This window comes from Protopterus annectens, chromosome 8.part1 (genome assembly GCF_019279795.1).
Source record: "Protopterus annectens isolate FY-2018-M chromosome 8.part1, PAN1.0, whole genome shotgun sequence".
NCBI classification, from domain to species: domain Eukaryota; kingdom Metazoa; phylum Chordata; order Ceratodontiformes; family Protopteridae; genus Protopterus; species Protopterus annectens.
The window spans coordinates 420749388-420763089 of NC_056742.1; the positions used below are offsets into that span (position 1 = coordinate 420749388).

Consider the following 13702-nt stretch of genomic DNA (forward strand, 5'->3'; position numbering starts at 1 on the left):
GAGCCTTCCTTCTGTTAAGGCTCATTCTACTAGAGCTGTGGCTTCTTCTGGTGCTTTTTTCAAGGGTTTGGATACTAACACTATTCTTGAGGTAGCTACCTGGACATTTGTGCATACTTTTAGCAAGCACTACAAGTTGGATGGAATTTCCAGAGCTAGAGCTGGTTTTGCTAGGGCCATCCTTCATGGCTTCCTAGAGAGCTGTGCTGGTCCTTCCTCCCTCCTTTGTGCTTCCTGAGCTTTGACACTCTCCTTATTGTAATGATTACTGCAACAATGAAATGGAAGGGCATAGTACAGTTGTGTAAAATTTTATCCTAATAGTAGATGTCTTTCTCTTCACTGTTGCAGTATTCACTCCCTCCCTCCACTCCCTGATCTATTTCTCTTCTGGATGTACTGATTACCTTTCTTTTCCTTGGACTGGTGTTCCTGCTGGGGCTTTCAGTTCTGAGGATGATACATCCAGATGTCACCTTTATGCCATATTCTATGCAAGGAGCATATGTGTGATGTGCGATGTACCTTAAAGCAACCTAAAGGCTTTGGTATACTGGCCAGACATTGGACCACCCTTCTCAGAGGATCCCTATTGTAATGAATACTGCAACAGTGAAGAGAAGGGCGTCGACCGTTATGGTAAGATTTTACACAACTCTACTTTCTTGAATTTTTGGCTACAATATTTAATGAAGTTGCCAGTTCTTTGACTGTTAAAGTCCAACTTTCTGCCATTTCAGATTTTTGTATTAGAATAAATAATTTGTCTTTAGCTTCTTCCAAACTTTGCAAGGCCTTTATAAGGGGAACCTTTCTTCTTAGATCTCATTTTAAAGCTCCCACCCCCTGTGGGATCTGAATTTGATTTTACAGTCTTTGACCCAATCTCTATTTGAACTGTCAGCCAAATGTGAAGTAAAATTTTTAACCTGGAAAACTATTTTTAGTGGCCATCACCTCTGCTAGAAGAGTCTCAGAACTCCAAGCCCTGTCTTCTAAGCCTCCTTATCTGTTTTTCGTAAGATAGGGTATCTTTACGAACCAACCCATCATTGCTTCGTAAGGTGGTGTCAAAATCCAATTATCAGTCAAACCATAAACCTTCCAGTTTTTTTCCAAATGTCACAAAGGAGTATATATTGCACCTATTAGATGTGCACAGACAGCTACATTTTTATCTACACATGATCAAAATTTTCAGGGAATCAGATCAATTGTTTGTCTCCTTTTCGGATTCAAAATAGGGCAAACCTGTTGCTAAAATTACTGTAGCCAAATGGTTAACTGATTGCATTACCTTTGTTTATAATAAACTGGGCATGTCTTTACCAAAACCCCTGAGCTCATTCCACCAGGTCTTTGGCAGCTAATTCTGTATTTTTATCCAGAGCCTCCTTGTATGGTATTTGTGCAGCTGCAACTTGGGCTAATCCTCATACCTTTATTGCTCATTACAAATTGGATCTGGTCTCTAGGGGAAGAGCAGCCTTCAGCTCAACGGTACTCAGAAATATCCTTCCTTCGTGTCCTCCCAGGGTTTAGGTAGCTGGGGTCTGTGTCCCATTTGTTGAGAAATTAACAATGATGACAACATCAGATGAAAAAGTTATGTACTCACTATAACATTCCATCTGTGTTGTTCATTTTCATTCTTCCTCAACTCCCCTCCCTCCAACCCCCTACCAGTTTGACTTAAGATGCTAAAGAAACTAATGTTCCTTATTTTGAGCTCCAGATGCTGTTGTCCTATACTTATCTGTTATTTACTATATAGTTTGAAAGTCAACAAGCAAGATCTGAAGTATAGTAAGGGATGAGTGCATTATGGGTATGGGAGGATCTTGAGAACTTTCAGTGTTCCACGAGCAGGAAAAAGCAGCCGAGTCAAATCCGAGGGTTGGATCCAAACCCGTTTGAGGAAGAAGGAGAATGGACAGTACAGATGGAATGTTATGGTGAGTACATAACTTTGTTTTTGTTTCCTACGGTGGAACTAAGAAAGGCCAAACCCGTGCCTGAACAGTCTATATCCAGATGGTTGTCCTCTGCTATTGTTTTTTGCTATCCCACCATAGTATAACTATTCCAGACAAAGTTAAGGCATATTCTGCTAGGATTGTGTCCTCTTTGATGGCATACTGGAAAAGGGTGTATTCTAAAAGGTTTCTAGAGGCAGCAACTTGGTCCTCTGTTCATACCTTCACAAAGCACTGCAAACTGGATTTCTTCTCTAGGTCCAGGACAGACTTTGCTAGGACCATTCTGCAGGGCCTCACTGGGTCATTATCCTTCCTTCTGCACAGTAGGGTAAGTTTTGGAAATCTACCCATAGGCTACTGCAGCAGTGAGAATGAAGAACATAGTACAGTTGTAAGCCCCACTTAACCATAGCAATCGATGTTTGAATTTCTTCTGTGCTGCAATAGCCACACCCACCCACTATCTCCCATTGTAGATAGATGAGGTGGGACACAACTGCCTCTGTTAATGGTTGCTGCTGCTGTTGTTTTGATGATTTTGTCATGCTTATGGATTGTTGGTTGTTGACTCAAATTGAATCTTCCTTCCTTTCTCTGGGCAGTAAAATCCTGAAGATTTTTCTCCCTCTGGTTGCTGATATACGTTTATCCAAAAAGGTGCAGCTTATAAGCAGCTAGAATGAGTGGGGGGCAAGTTAGACTTTTGGCAAGCTGACTGGGTGCTGTGTCCCTTACAAGTCACTACTCATAGGCTAATGCAGAAGTGAAGAAATTTAAATATCTACTGTTATGGATAAGTAGGATTTACACAACTGCACTTTCTGTTTGATTTATTTTCACTTTTGGGGTTCTGTACTGCATCTCTTGAGCTGTAATGTGTTATCCTCCTCTCACCTTCTCCTTCGCACAGCACACCTTCCTTTGCTGTCGTCAGAATGTTACGTTAAAGTCCAGTCTCATGCCTCTCAAATGTTTGTCATTTTACAGAACATCCATGATTTTACATCATATTTTCTCTGTTCATAAAATTCTTGATTTTCTGATAAATGACCAAGGATTACAGCCAGTCAGGGATATCATACATTAAAGTGTCATATTTCTTATTGTAGCAAAAATGCACATAGATTCAAAACCTGCGTCTCTGTTAACCTTTTTAAGTGAATTAGAGTAATATTTAAAAATTGTCTCTGACGTTGATCTGTTATTCCTCTGCTATTTTGGATTTGAGAGCTATGCACAGTGTAGCAGCTGTGCAAAGGAAAAACAGTTGCTAACAAGCAGCTTAGTTTTTTTTAATTCTTAGTCCTTTACTACTTTATCTTTTTCTATGAACCTGATGTTCAGAGGAGATCTCTGCCTTGCATACAGTGCCTTAAAAGATTCAATCCTTTGTAATGTCTTACATATCCACAAAACTAATATGACCCTAAACACCCACTCAAGAGACCTAAATGTCCACTGAAACATAAATAGGTCCTGTTGGCAGGATAGTTATCATTCACACAGACTACTACTTTTATGGAATAGACTGCCCTTAAGCGTTAAGCAGAGTAGCTCTATGACCCTTTTTAAACATAACCTAAATGACTGGATGGGCGGGGTATGTACACGGGCCCCTCTGACCATTATGGAAAGGACTGAAATTGGGTCACAGTCTGGTATTAGTTCATGTGTTGTTAAATGGATGTGATTATTGGGCCTCAAATGGTCTACTGGATCAACAGGCTTGTATGAACCTGTGAGTGTGTGTCTTTCATTAACTCTAATTCATTAATTCATTGCAGAATTGTACGCAAGTAAAACTTAACTTTGGTAAACGAGTGCCGTAAAAACAAAATTTGAGAAGTAGATGCATTGCGAAGTAAACTTTTTTTGTTGTTTTTCTATAGGCACCATCCTGTCTTATTATCCAAATGCCTCGTTTTGGAAAAGATTTTAAAATGTTCAACAAAATTTTCCCAACTCTTGAACTGGATATAACAGATTTACTTGAAGACAGTAAGTATGTTTTTAATGCTGAAAAATGTGATGCCATTGACTTGAATCAATGACTTTAAGAACAGCAAGTCTTTGATTTGATTTCACTTGGTATGTGCAGGTGGTCATTCCCTTAATGAAAGATGTGGGGACCTTTGTCTTCACATGAAAGTAGCACAATTTTTGTTGAAGAGCAATTTATTCAAGTAGTCTTCACTAAACTGTCTTTCATTAGTCAGTTGTTGATAGTATAATTTTGACTAGTGAGACATTCAGTTACTAGTTAGTATTCATAACAGTAGATGTTCAAATTTCTTCAATGCTGCAGTAGCCACACTTATGTAAGGAAACAGTCTTACATATTAGATGAACAGCACTGAGTAATAATTTGTTTTAGTACACTTTTCAAGTCTCACTTTAGATGCTAGGTTTTATCCCCTAGTCATAACTGTAAACACTCACAGCAGAAGTCAGTTATTTTCAGGTTAGTATTATGGTACAGATGTTTACTGCCATTGAAATACGGTAAATCCAGTGGATATTCAGCACATTGTTGAGTAGTCTACTGTAATGCAGTTGCCTTCTTTTCTTGTTTGGGAGGTGTTTGCTTTTTTTCCCTGATGACATCCTCCATCAGAATCCAACTCCATGTTTACCTTCACCATAGTACATGTTCATCTACCTACTGTTTCACAATGTTGCAGGTCCTCTCTGTCCTTTTTTTTCTTTTTAATGCAGTTGTAATGCTTCAGAACAGTCAGTTGTAAGTGATACCATGCGGGTGTATTTTGGTAGTATTTTTTTTGTTTGTAGTTTTTATCAGAGTGTTTTGTAACTTTGCCCAAAGTTTTATGCTATTTTCATGACATCCATAATGACTATAGAAGATATTTATTTTAGAATGATATTTACATCATTTGAGAACCCCCTCACATTTTTGCAGTTTGGTGTTTTTAAATAAAATAGTTGATTGACTGTCTTGAAACTTTTTTTATGGTAATCTCATTTCAAATCAAATAAACAATATACAAGGCTTGATTGAAAACCATTTTCCAACACGGCCAATATCAAAACCATGCCAATATCTAAGTTCACCAAATTAAAAGAAGTGTCCCCAACCCCATTGCACCCCAATCTCAAATAGTTCTAATCATAATAGACCAGCAGGACAATCTTCTCCCATTCACCCTCCTTCCACTTCATCCTCCTTCAGTCCATGTCATGCAGCTACCATTTCCTTACCCACCTTCACCCTTAAGCCTGTCCCAACTAATACCATAAAAAGACTACTTCTCAAACTCAAGCCCTGCTCCACCACAGCTGACAAACCTATCCACAGAATATCTAAAGCTAGCAGCCAAAGCCATTGCTTATCCTATTTGTATACTCATTAACAGATCCATCCTCAAATCTTGTGTCCCAAAACTCTGGAAAAAAGTAATTAATTGTACCTGTGCACAAAGACTGCAACTCTACAGATATTTCCAGCTACTGTCCTATAGCCATCCTGTCCCCTATCGCTGATCTCCTTGAAAGATGTGTTCATATACAACTTCTAAGCTTTCTTCTTGATAACCAACTTGTATCACCAACACAGCACAATTGTAGACCAGCTCATAGTACTGTGACTGCCTTGATATCCTTAGTGAATACCGCCAATAAAGCTCGAGACTCAGGCAGCATTGTCTCTTCCCTTCCCTATTTCTTGACTTATCAAAAGCTTTCGATAGTCTCTCACCCCTACTTCTAAATCAGCTTTCTAAAATTTGACTCTCCTCCCCCTCTCTTAATTGGTTCTCGTATTACGTATCAGACAGACAACAGAGAGTCAAATGTCAGAACTCTTTCTCCACTTACCTTCACAACTGTACTGGTGATCCCCAAGGCTCTGTATTAGGTCCCCTCCTATTTAACATTTTTATTAATAATATTCCGATTTCCTCCAGCAAGGGCTCTCTCATATAATATGAAGATGACTCTGCTATTATCTGTTTCTCAGATACCATGTCCCATCTATAACAGATCACTCAACTAGCCTTTACCTCCGTCAAGACCTGACTTAGTAACAATGAGTGTATACTTAATCCACACAAAACTAAACTACTCCTTTTTACCCCCCCAAAAACTCTTCTAAACAAAGCCCGCTTCACCATACATTCACAAAACAACACAGTAATTGAAGTTGTTACAGTAAACTATTGGGAGCAGTAATAGATGAACAGTTGAACATCCAAACTTTGACCAGTTCATACAACGTAATATTAACAAAACACTTCAGAAACTTGACATTCTCTATCAGCACAAACACGTCATTAACCCTTCCACAAAACAAATCCTTGCTACCACTTATTTACTCCCTTCTCTTGTCTGTGGTACCACAATACTTATTAACTTACAAACTTCCCGAAAACTAAGCTAGCAACATGCTATAACAAAATCACTAAGTTTACTACAAATGCTAAATATTCTTCCCACCACTGTATAGGTCTACATTCCCTCACTTGACTTGAACTCTCACACTACCTCATCTACCTCTGAATGACAACTGCATTTAAATAATCCACAGACATTTAGTCCTCCCCGCCCTTAGTTCAATATTTAGCAACTATCTACCCAAAAGACCTCTCGGATCTAAAAATAAACAACTTCTGGTGGTGCATAAGCCTAATATATCTGCCAGTCAGCTTCTGTATGGCTGTACTGAGCTTCCATTAACAGTCAGAACTTACCAAATCCTAGCATCTTGCAAAACCTCTTTAAAGAGAATACCTCTCTTCATCCTGGAACTACTCCTGCACCAATGCCCTTGCCTTTAAATCCTGACTTCCTCTACTTCCTGAACATATTGTAGTACCCATTCATTTATCATTCGTCCATGTACTTACTACAAAAGAAACGTGTTACTTAGTCCACCATATTGTTCTTCTTTATAACTTCTATCTATTCCAAATTAACAGCATCCTGCAGAAATGTCATGAAATAACCTAATTGTTCTTTTGGCAGAAGTTTTATATAATATCAGCCTTTTTTACTTATGTTTCTTGTCTCACTTTGTAAGTTAAGTTTCATAGTACTTGTAACTAATTGTTAAAATTAAGTTTTGTATTACTTGTAACTAATAGATAAATGCTTGTCCACATTTGTTGTAGAGCTTTTCTCCCCGGGCCTCCTCTTAAAATGGGCTCTTTTGGCACAGTGGACTACCCCGGTAAACAAATGTCAATAAATAAATAAATTGCATACATACATATATAGCTGAAGAAAGCTTTATGCTTGTCCTTTGTCTTCAAGGCTATCTTTACATTAATTCTGGCTTTGGTGGATTTGATAACACTCATGAGTTGCTTATTTAGTTTGGTGAGGATTTTTTCCCTTCTGGGCATTGCACTTTCTAGTCTCGGCTGTAGTTTTCTTTCTTTTGTTATATAACTTGTTGATTTTGGGATTCTACCAGGGTGTTTTGTTCTTTGAGATATTCCTAGGCTCATTTTGGATGCTTACAGCTGTCTTGATGAAGTTATTTACCTGGTGGTATAGGGTTTCTGTGAACAGCTTTGCATTGGCAGTGGTGTTCACTCACTGTGGGGGCGGGGGGCTTGAAATTTTGACAGGGTGTCACTTAGTTGTAGATGGTTTGCTTTGGAATAATTCCTAAACATTATAGGGTTAGATATGATTTAATTTAATTTCAATGGAGACAGCTTTATTGATATGATCTGACAAGTAAAGATGTAATACTCAGGTGAGTGCAAAGTTTCCCATATTTGTGAAGATCAGATCAAGAATGTTGGCACCTCTTCTGGATGTATGGACTAGCATTTGTGTTGACAAACTCTATGAACCTCTGGGCCTCCATATTGGATGTTGTGTATGTTTCCTGGTATATAGTGGGATGGTATGAAGTCACCCAAGACTGGTGTGTGAGGTTCAATACAGAGTAGCTCCAGTGCATGTAGGTATGCGGTATGGATGTACTGAGTCATACTGGGGACCTATAGCTTGCAGTGATATAGTATGGGACTTTGTTTTTGGTTGGTTGAATGTGGAGTAGTTCAAGTATGTCATACTGCTTGACCAGTCTTGAGGTGTGACTTTTTTTGATGAATATTAAGATACCATCACCTTTTTCCTTTCCTGTGCAGTAACGGGTCAATGTGTGAAGAGAGAGAAGAAAAACAAATGTGTGGAAGGCATAGTAGCCTTGCACTGCCAGGGTACTCTTTGTGGCTTTAAATCATGTTTCTGTAATTAGAGAGTCATGTACGTCCTCCAGGGTAAGGAGGTCTTGCTTGGAGGGTGGGTAGTTTTCTGTTTAAACTCCTGGCATTCAGCAATAATGCCTTCAGGTTGTTCTAGGTTTGTTGTGCTATGTTGGAAGATTTATCAGATTGGCACTGCCTTAAAAAGACACTATGGGGTGGACAAAGTTTTAGCCAATATTCAAAAGTCTAAAGGGGGCAGGTTGGCAAAGCAGCACAGTTTGTCATCCATAAATATTGTACACCCTTCCAATGACAACAGAAACTAAGCCAGCTGTTAAAATCACTTATCTTCTCATATTTAGGTGTCATCCTCAGAAAAGGAAGAATGCAGCTCAATGCTAGGTTCATACTGGCTTGGGACACAGTCTGAGATCTCCATCATGTCTTTCTCCACATAGTCCAGAGAGGTACATCTCAGGTTATTTATACCAACACATACAAAGACACAGTTTTACTGGTACCTGTGATTCATTACCTGAGTGCGTGCATAATCTGGTGTATGCTGACCACTGACAGGCAGTTGATCGTGATACTGTACTTGCTCAGCTTGTTGAGTGGGTCATGTGTGTATCTCACAGTGTAGTCGCGTATCACTAGAATATTAGCAAACAGATATTAGAGGACAAATCTGCAAAGCTGCTCAATGCAGATGATATTGCTTTACAAGCATGCTTAGAACAGGGACATCAGGAAATGATATGGGAATGGAATGCAAAACTGAAGGCATATGGGATGAACTGAGTACAGACAAGACCGTTGTCATTGCAGCAAATGGGGGAAATCAGAAGGAATTGAAAACTGAGATAGAAAGGAAAGTAGTGGAGCAGGTTAACAGGTTCAGATATCTGAGGTTGAGGAGAATGGACATCTGCATGAGGAGGTTTACATGTATTGAGGTAGCATGGGACAGAAGAATGCCAAAGCAGCTGAAAAGTAAGGTATAAAAAACTGTGGTCTGACCAGTACATTTGTGTGGAACAGAAACATAGGTAGTAAAGGCAGAGCAGTTGAGGAAGCTAGAGGTGATGGAGATGAAGTGTCCAAGACGGCTGGTAGGTTGCATATTGTGAGACATACGAAGGATTGATGACATCAGAGCAGAAACCGAAGTAGCTGCAGTTGTATTAGTTTAGCTGATATATGACAAGTGAAGGTGACGGTTCTAAAGTGCAATTTGTGCTCATGATGTCATTTACCAAAGCCTGTTCAATGTAACAATCTTATATAGGCCGTGTCAGTCTGGTAATTTAAATCAAAACTTTCAAAAAACTGTTCAGCTTTAAAAGTTGACAAGTAGTGTTTTGGCAGTTTGAGGGTGAGAATCTCCATCTTTATGAATGTTGAAATGAGGCAAGAAAAGGTTAAAAAAACTGAGTAAAAATAATTATTGCAACCTGGCATCCAGGGCAGTAACCCCCAAGTATCTCCTCAGTCTTCTTGTGGATCTTCAGTTTTAGGTAGGAAAATGACATGCTTCTCCAAAGTTTTATGTTCTCTTATCTCTTTAGGCTCAACCCATTGGAGCCACTTCTGCAAAATGGTAAAATTTTAAGGATTATGGTTTGGATGAAGTGTTGGTATGCTACTGTGTAACATGTCAAGGGTGTTTGTACCAGTACAAAAGAAGTGAGAAAATGTCAGTCACAAAGACATATCTGCCTCACTTGTAACAAAAAATATTATTAACCCAAATTCTGGAACAGAAAGTCAGACACTTTATTCTGTGATACATTGCAAGGAAATATTTTAAACAAATGCAACACACTTTGCCAACATTCAAGATAAAGCACATATCTTCCCATCATACCTCTTAACCTGCACTGAAAATAAGACCAAAGGCCCTTGAAAAGTAGTAATATTTGACTAAAAATCTGGGCATGGAATCAGCATAAAACATACATTCCAAATAACGAAACAAGCCGAAGCAGCAGGGTAACCAATAAACAATTCCAAGTCGTCTGTAATAATTCCAAGGAAGATAAACAGTTGATAAAAATTAATTTATTCCAAACTGGACGAAACAACAATATCACAAACACCCACGAACACTCAATGGAAGCCACAGCAAGAAATTTAGTTAAGCGCTTTCTCCTGGTATCAGTACCAGGCTTCTTCAGAACATTTTTAAAAATAAGCAACCATGTGCTTAAATAACTTCTCGTAACATCATGTGACCCTCACATCATTAATAACAAAACTTCATTTTTACAAAATAAGTTACAAACATTCAATCCTTTAAAATACCCGAACCCAATGTTAAAAATTATTATTGCACCTTAAATACATAGACTTTGCAAAAATATAAATTGATATAATGTAGTGTGATATAGAATATACAAGAGACCTGGAACCACTTAATTTAATTGAATTAAAAACTAAAAATATGTTTAATAAGTATTATATCTTGTATGATATACAAACTAAGAAATGACATTAAAATAAATATTAGTCATTCCTTACCAAAACCCATACTCATAAAACATGTATAAAACAGAATATTGAATAAAAAGTTTCACTATCCGTACTACAACCTAGCAGATCTTAATTTAAGAACACTACTAATATTAATATTGTCATTTAACCCCGGGGTCTTGCCTGCGTCCAACTTCAGTTGCCATAGCAACTCCCTGTACTCCAATTTCATCTCCCAACTTCCACCCCTGGGGTCTAAATCCACTTGCTCCAACACTAAAAACTTGAGAGCCATATTAGGACATGTAAGAGAATGTTTATAAAAGGCATTAGTCTCTTTTCTTTTACTAACATCATAAAGATGTTCATAGACTCTTCTATTCAGGTGCCTTTCGGTTTTCCCTATATAAAAACTGGAACATGTTACACACATCCCCAAATAAACCACCCCTTTCGATTTACAGTTAAAATACTGCAAAGATCTTATATTAACTTTCCTAGATGGAATGTATAAAGTAGTCTTATTAAACTTAAAAGGACATTGATGACAAGACCCACATTTAAAAGTGCCCTTCATTTTTCTTTTGTCACATGCCCGCTCTCTGTTTCCCCTCTCCAAATATTCCTTAAGGTTCAAATCTCTTTTTCTAACAAACCTAGGTTGGATGGGTACATAATCAGATATCTCTTCATTTACTCTTAATACATGCCAAAATTTGTTAATAATTGTTTCAGTCTCAAATGATGATTCAGTAAAAGTATGAAGAAATGCTCCAGTCTTATAATCCAAATTAGTACCAACTGTCTCTATAATGGGTTTTCCTTTTCCAATAAGCGGATAATATTTATTTTCCCTGTTCTCAACCACTTCTTCAACAAGTTGATCAATAAGTTCCCCCGGATAACCCCTTTCCAAAAATAAATTTTTAATGAAGGACACTTCATTTATAAATTCATCTAACCTACTTGTCATTCTAGATGCCCTTATTATCTGTCCCTTCACAATCGCCTTTTTTTTTATACAAGGGGTGGTCACTGTCGAAATGCAAGTACATGTTTGAAAAGGTCTTTTTACGAAATATTTTGGACTGAAAACAGTTGTTTGTCAAATCTTTGTATAGGGTAATGTCCAAATAATCTAACCTTTCCTCTCCAATATTAATAGTAAATCTTAAAAAATCTGTTGTTTCATTGATATAGGCAAAAAAAGTATTCAACTCTTCCTTTGTTCCCTTCCATAACAAACAAATATCATCTAAAAATCTAGTGTATTGCACAATGTATTCTTTCCAATCTGTTTCAAAAATAAATCTCTTTTCCCAATAGTATAGTACACAATTGGCATACAAGGGGGCACAAGATGCCCCCATAGCTACACCTTTCTTTTGATGATAATATTCCCCATTGAAGTATAAAAAATTATTTTTAAGGACCGTTTCAGTGAATTCAATCACCAAATTAATAGATTTACTATCTAACCCTGATTCACCCACCAAAATATTAGAAAACCATTCAATTCCCTCTTCATGAGGAAAACTTGGAAAAAGTTCTGTAACATCTATTGTTACCATTAATAGTTCTTTATCAAACAATTTTCTGTTGATCTTTTTCAAGAACTCCCACGAGTCCTTACAAATATGTTGTATTGAACCTACAAATTTCTTAACTGTAGTGTCTACAAATATAGCTAATGGCTCGGTAATACCTCCTGCCCCAGCTACAATAGGTCTAAATTTCATGTTTCCTATACCCTTATGTGTCTTGGGGATACCGGAAATTGTAGGTATTTTTGGTTTGTCCACCCTCAAAAATTTGTAGAGTCTTTCATTGATGGTACCTTGTAATAAATGGTCGTACAAATAGTATTTTATTTTGGCATACGCTATATTAATCTCATTTCGAGAAACGGATTCATATTGATCTTTGTCCTGTAATATGTTATGTAAGTGAATCTCATAATCATTATTATACATCAAAAATACACCCCCCCTTTGTCAGGTTTCATAACGCTACATTTATTTTCATTAAGGGAATCTAAAAGTTCCATATCTTCTTTAGAGAAATTATTCTCGTTTTTCTTCTCTTTGTGCTTAAGAAGCCTAATTTCTCTCTCTACTAACTCTTCAAAAGTTTTTAAAGAGGGATGAATAGGGGGTTAAAAGTGCTGCTCTTAACAAAGTCCGTTTTAAATTGACTTTGACCTTTGAATAATATATTCAAATTTAATTGTCTCACAAAAAGTTTTAATTCAATAATGGTGTTAGCAACTACTGCAGGATGCAAGGGAACAAAATGAAAACCCTTTGTGAACAATCTAAAATGCTGGTCCGTAATTGGTATATCCGTAAAATTGAAAATGGTAAAAAAATTGTCTTTTTTACATATCACTTGTTGTTTTGAAGTCAGATCAGTTTCACCAAAAACCAAAACATTGTTCATCTCATTCTCAGGACCAATGTCTAATTCTGTCCAGTATTCCAACTCCTCCCCTGAAAACTGTTCACTCTCCCCACCCTCTGATAATGAAAATCCTGAGTAGATGCATTTCTACCCTTTTCAGCTATTCTCTCACTCCTTCTCAAAACCTGCGGTTCGTTAGAAAAATTGTTCATATGATTTACATGAGAATTTTCATCCCCATTCCCTTGAAACACATTGTCCTGAAAATTGACCTGATGCCTAACATTAGGCAACGGATATGCTCTACCTTCTCGGTATTCTACCAGGTCTCTCTTTAATTTTCTGATTTTCCTATCAATAATTTTGTTACAATGATGGTCCACTTCTCTAAACACATTCTCATATGTAGTCTTTTCTCCCATCCATTTTGTCATTAATAAATGTCTGGTTTAATTGATTCAGTTCTTTCAAAAGATTCTCTCCTTTAATTTCATAGTCCCTAATCATAAGGCTCATTACTTCAATGCCTGCTTTGTTAAATACCTCGCACAGTTGTTGATGTAACATACTATCCGGTTTCACATTATTGGGGTACTTAAAAAAACGCAACCCCTTAGGCACTCGATTCACATGAACGCATTGTTTTAAATAATCAATTTCTAACTGATTTAC

The 13702-nt window shown here is 37.4% G+C and overlaps 1 protein-coding gene across 1 annotated transcript in view; it reads left to right on the forward strand.

Annotated features, from left to right (window-relative positions):
• The window catches only part of CYLD (CYLD lysine 63 deubiquitinase), a 1495154-nt gene that overhangs the window by 1287161 nt on the left and 194291 nt on the right, over nucleotides 1-13702 (forward strand). Inside the window, exon 20 of the mRNA XM_044081615.1 lies at nucleotides 3869-3977. Within this exon, the coding sequence (XP_043937550.1) occupies nucleotides 3869-3977 (109 nt within the window). The remainder of the gene's footprint in view (nucleotides 1-3868; nucleotides 3978-13702) is intronic.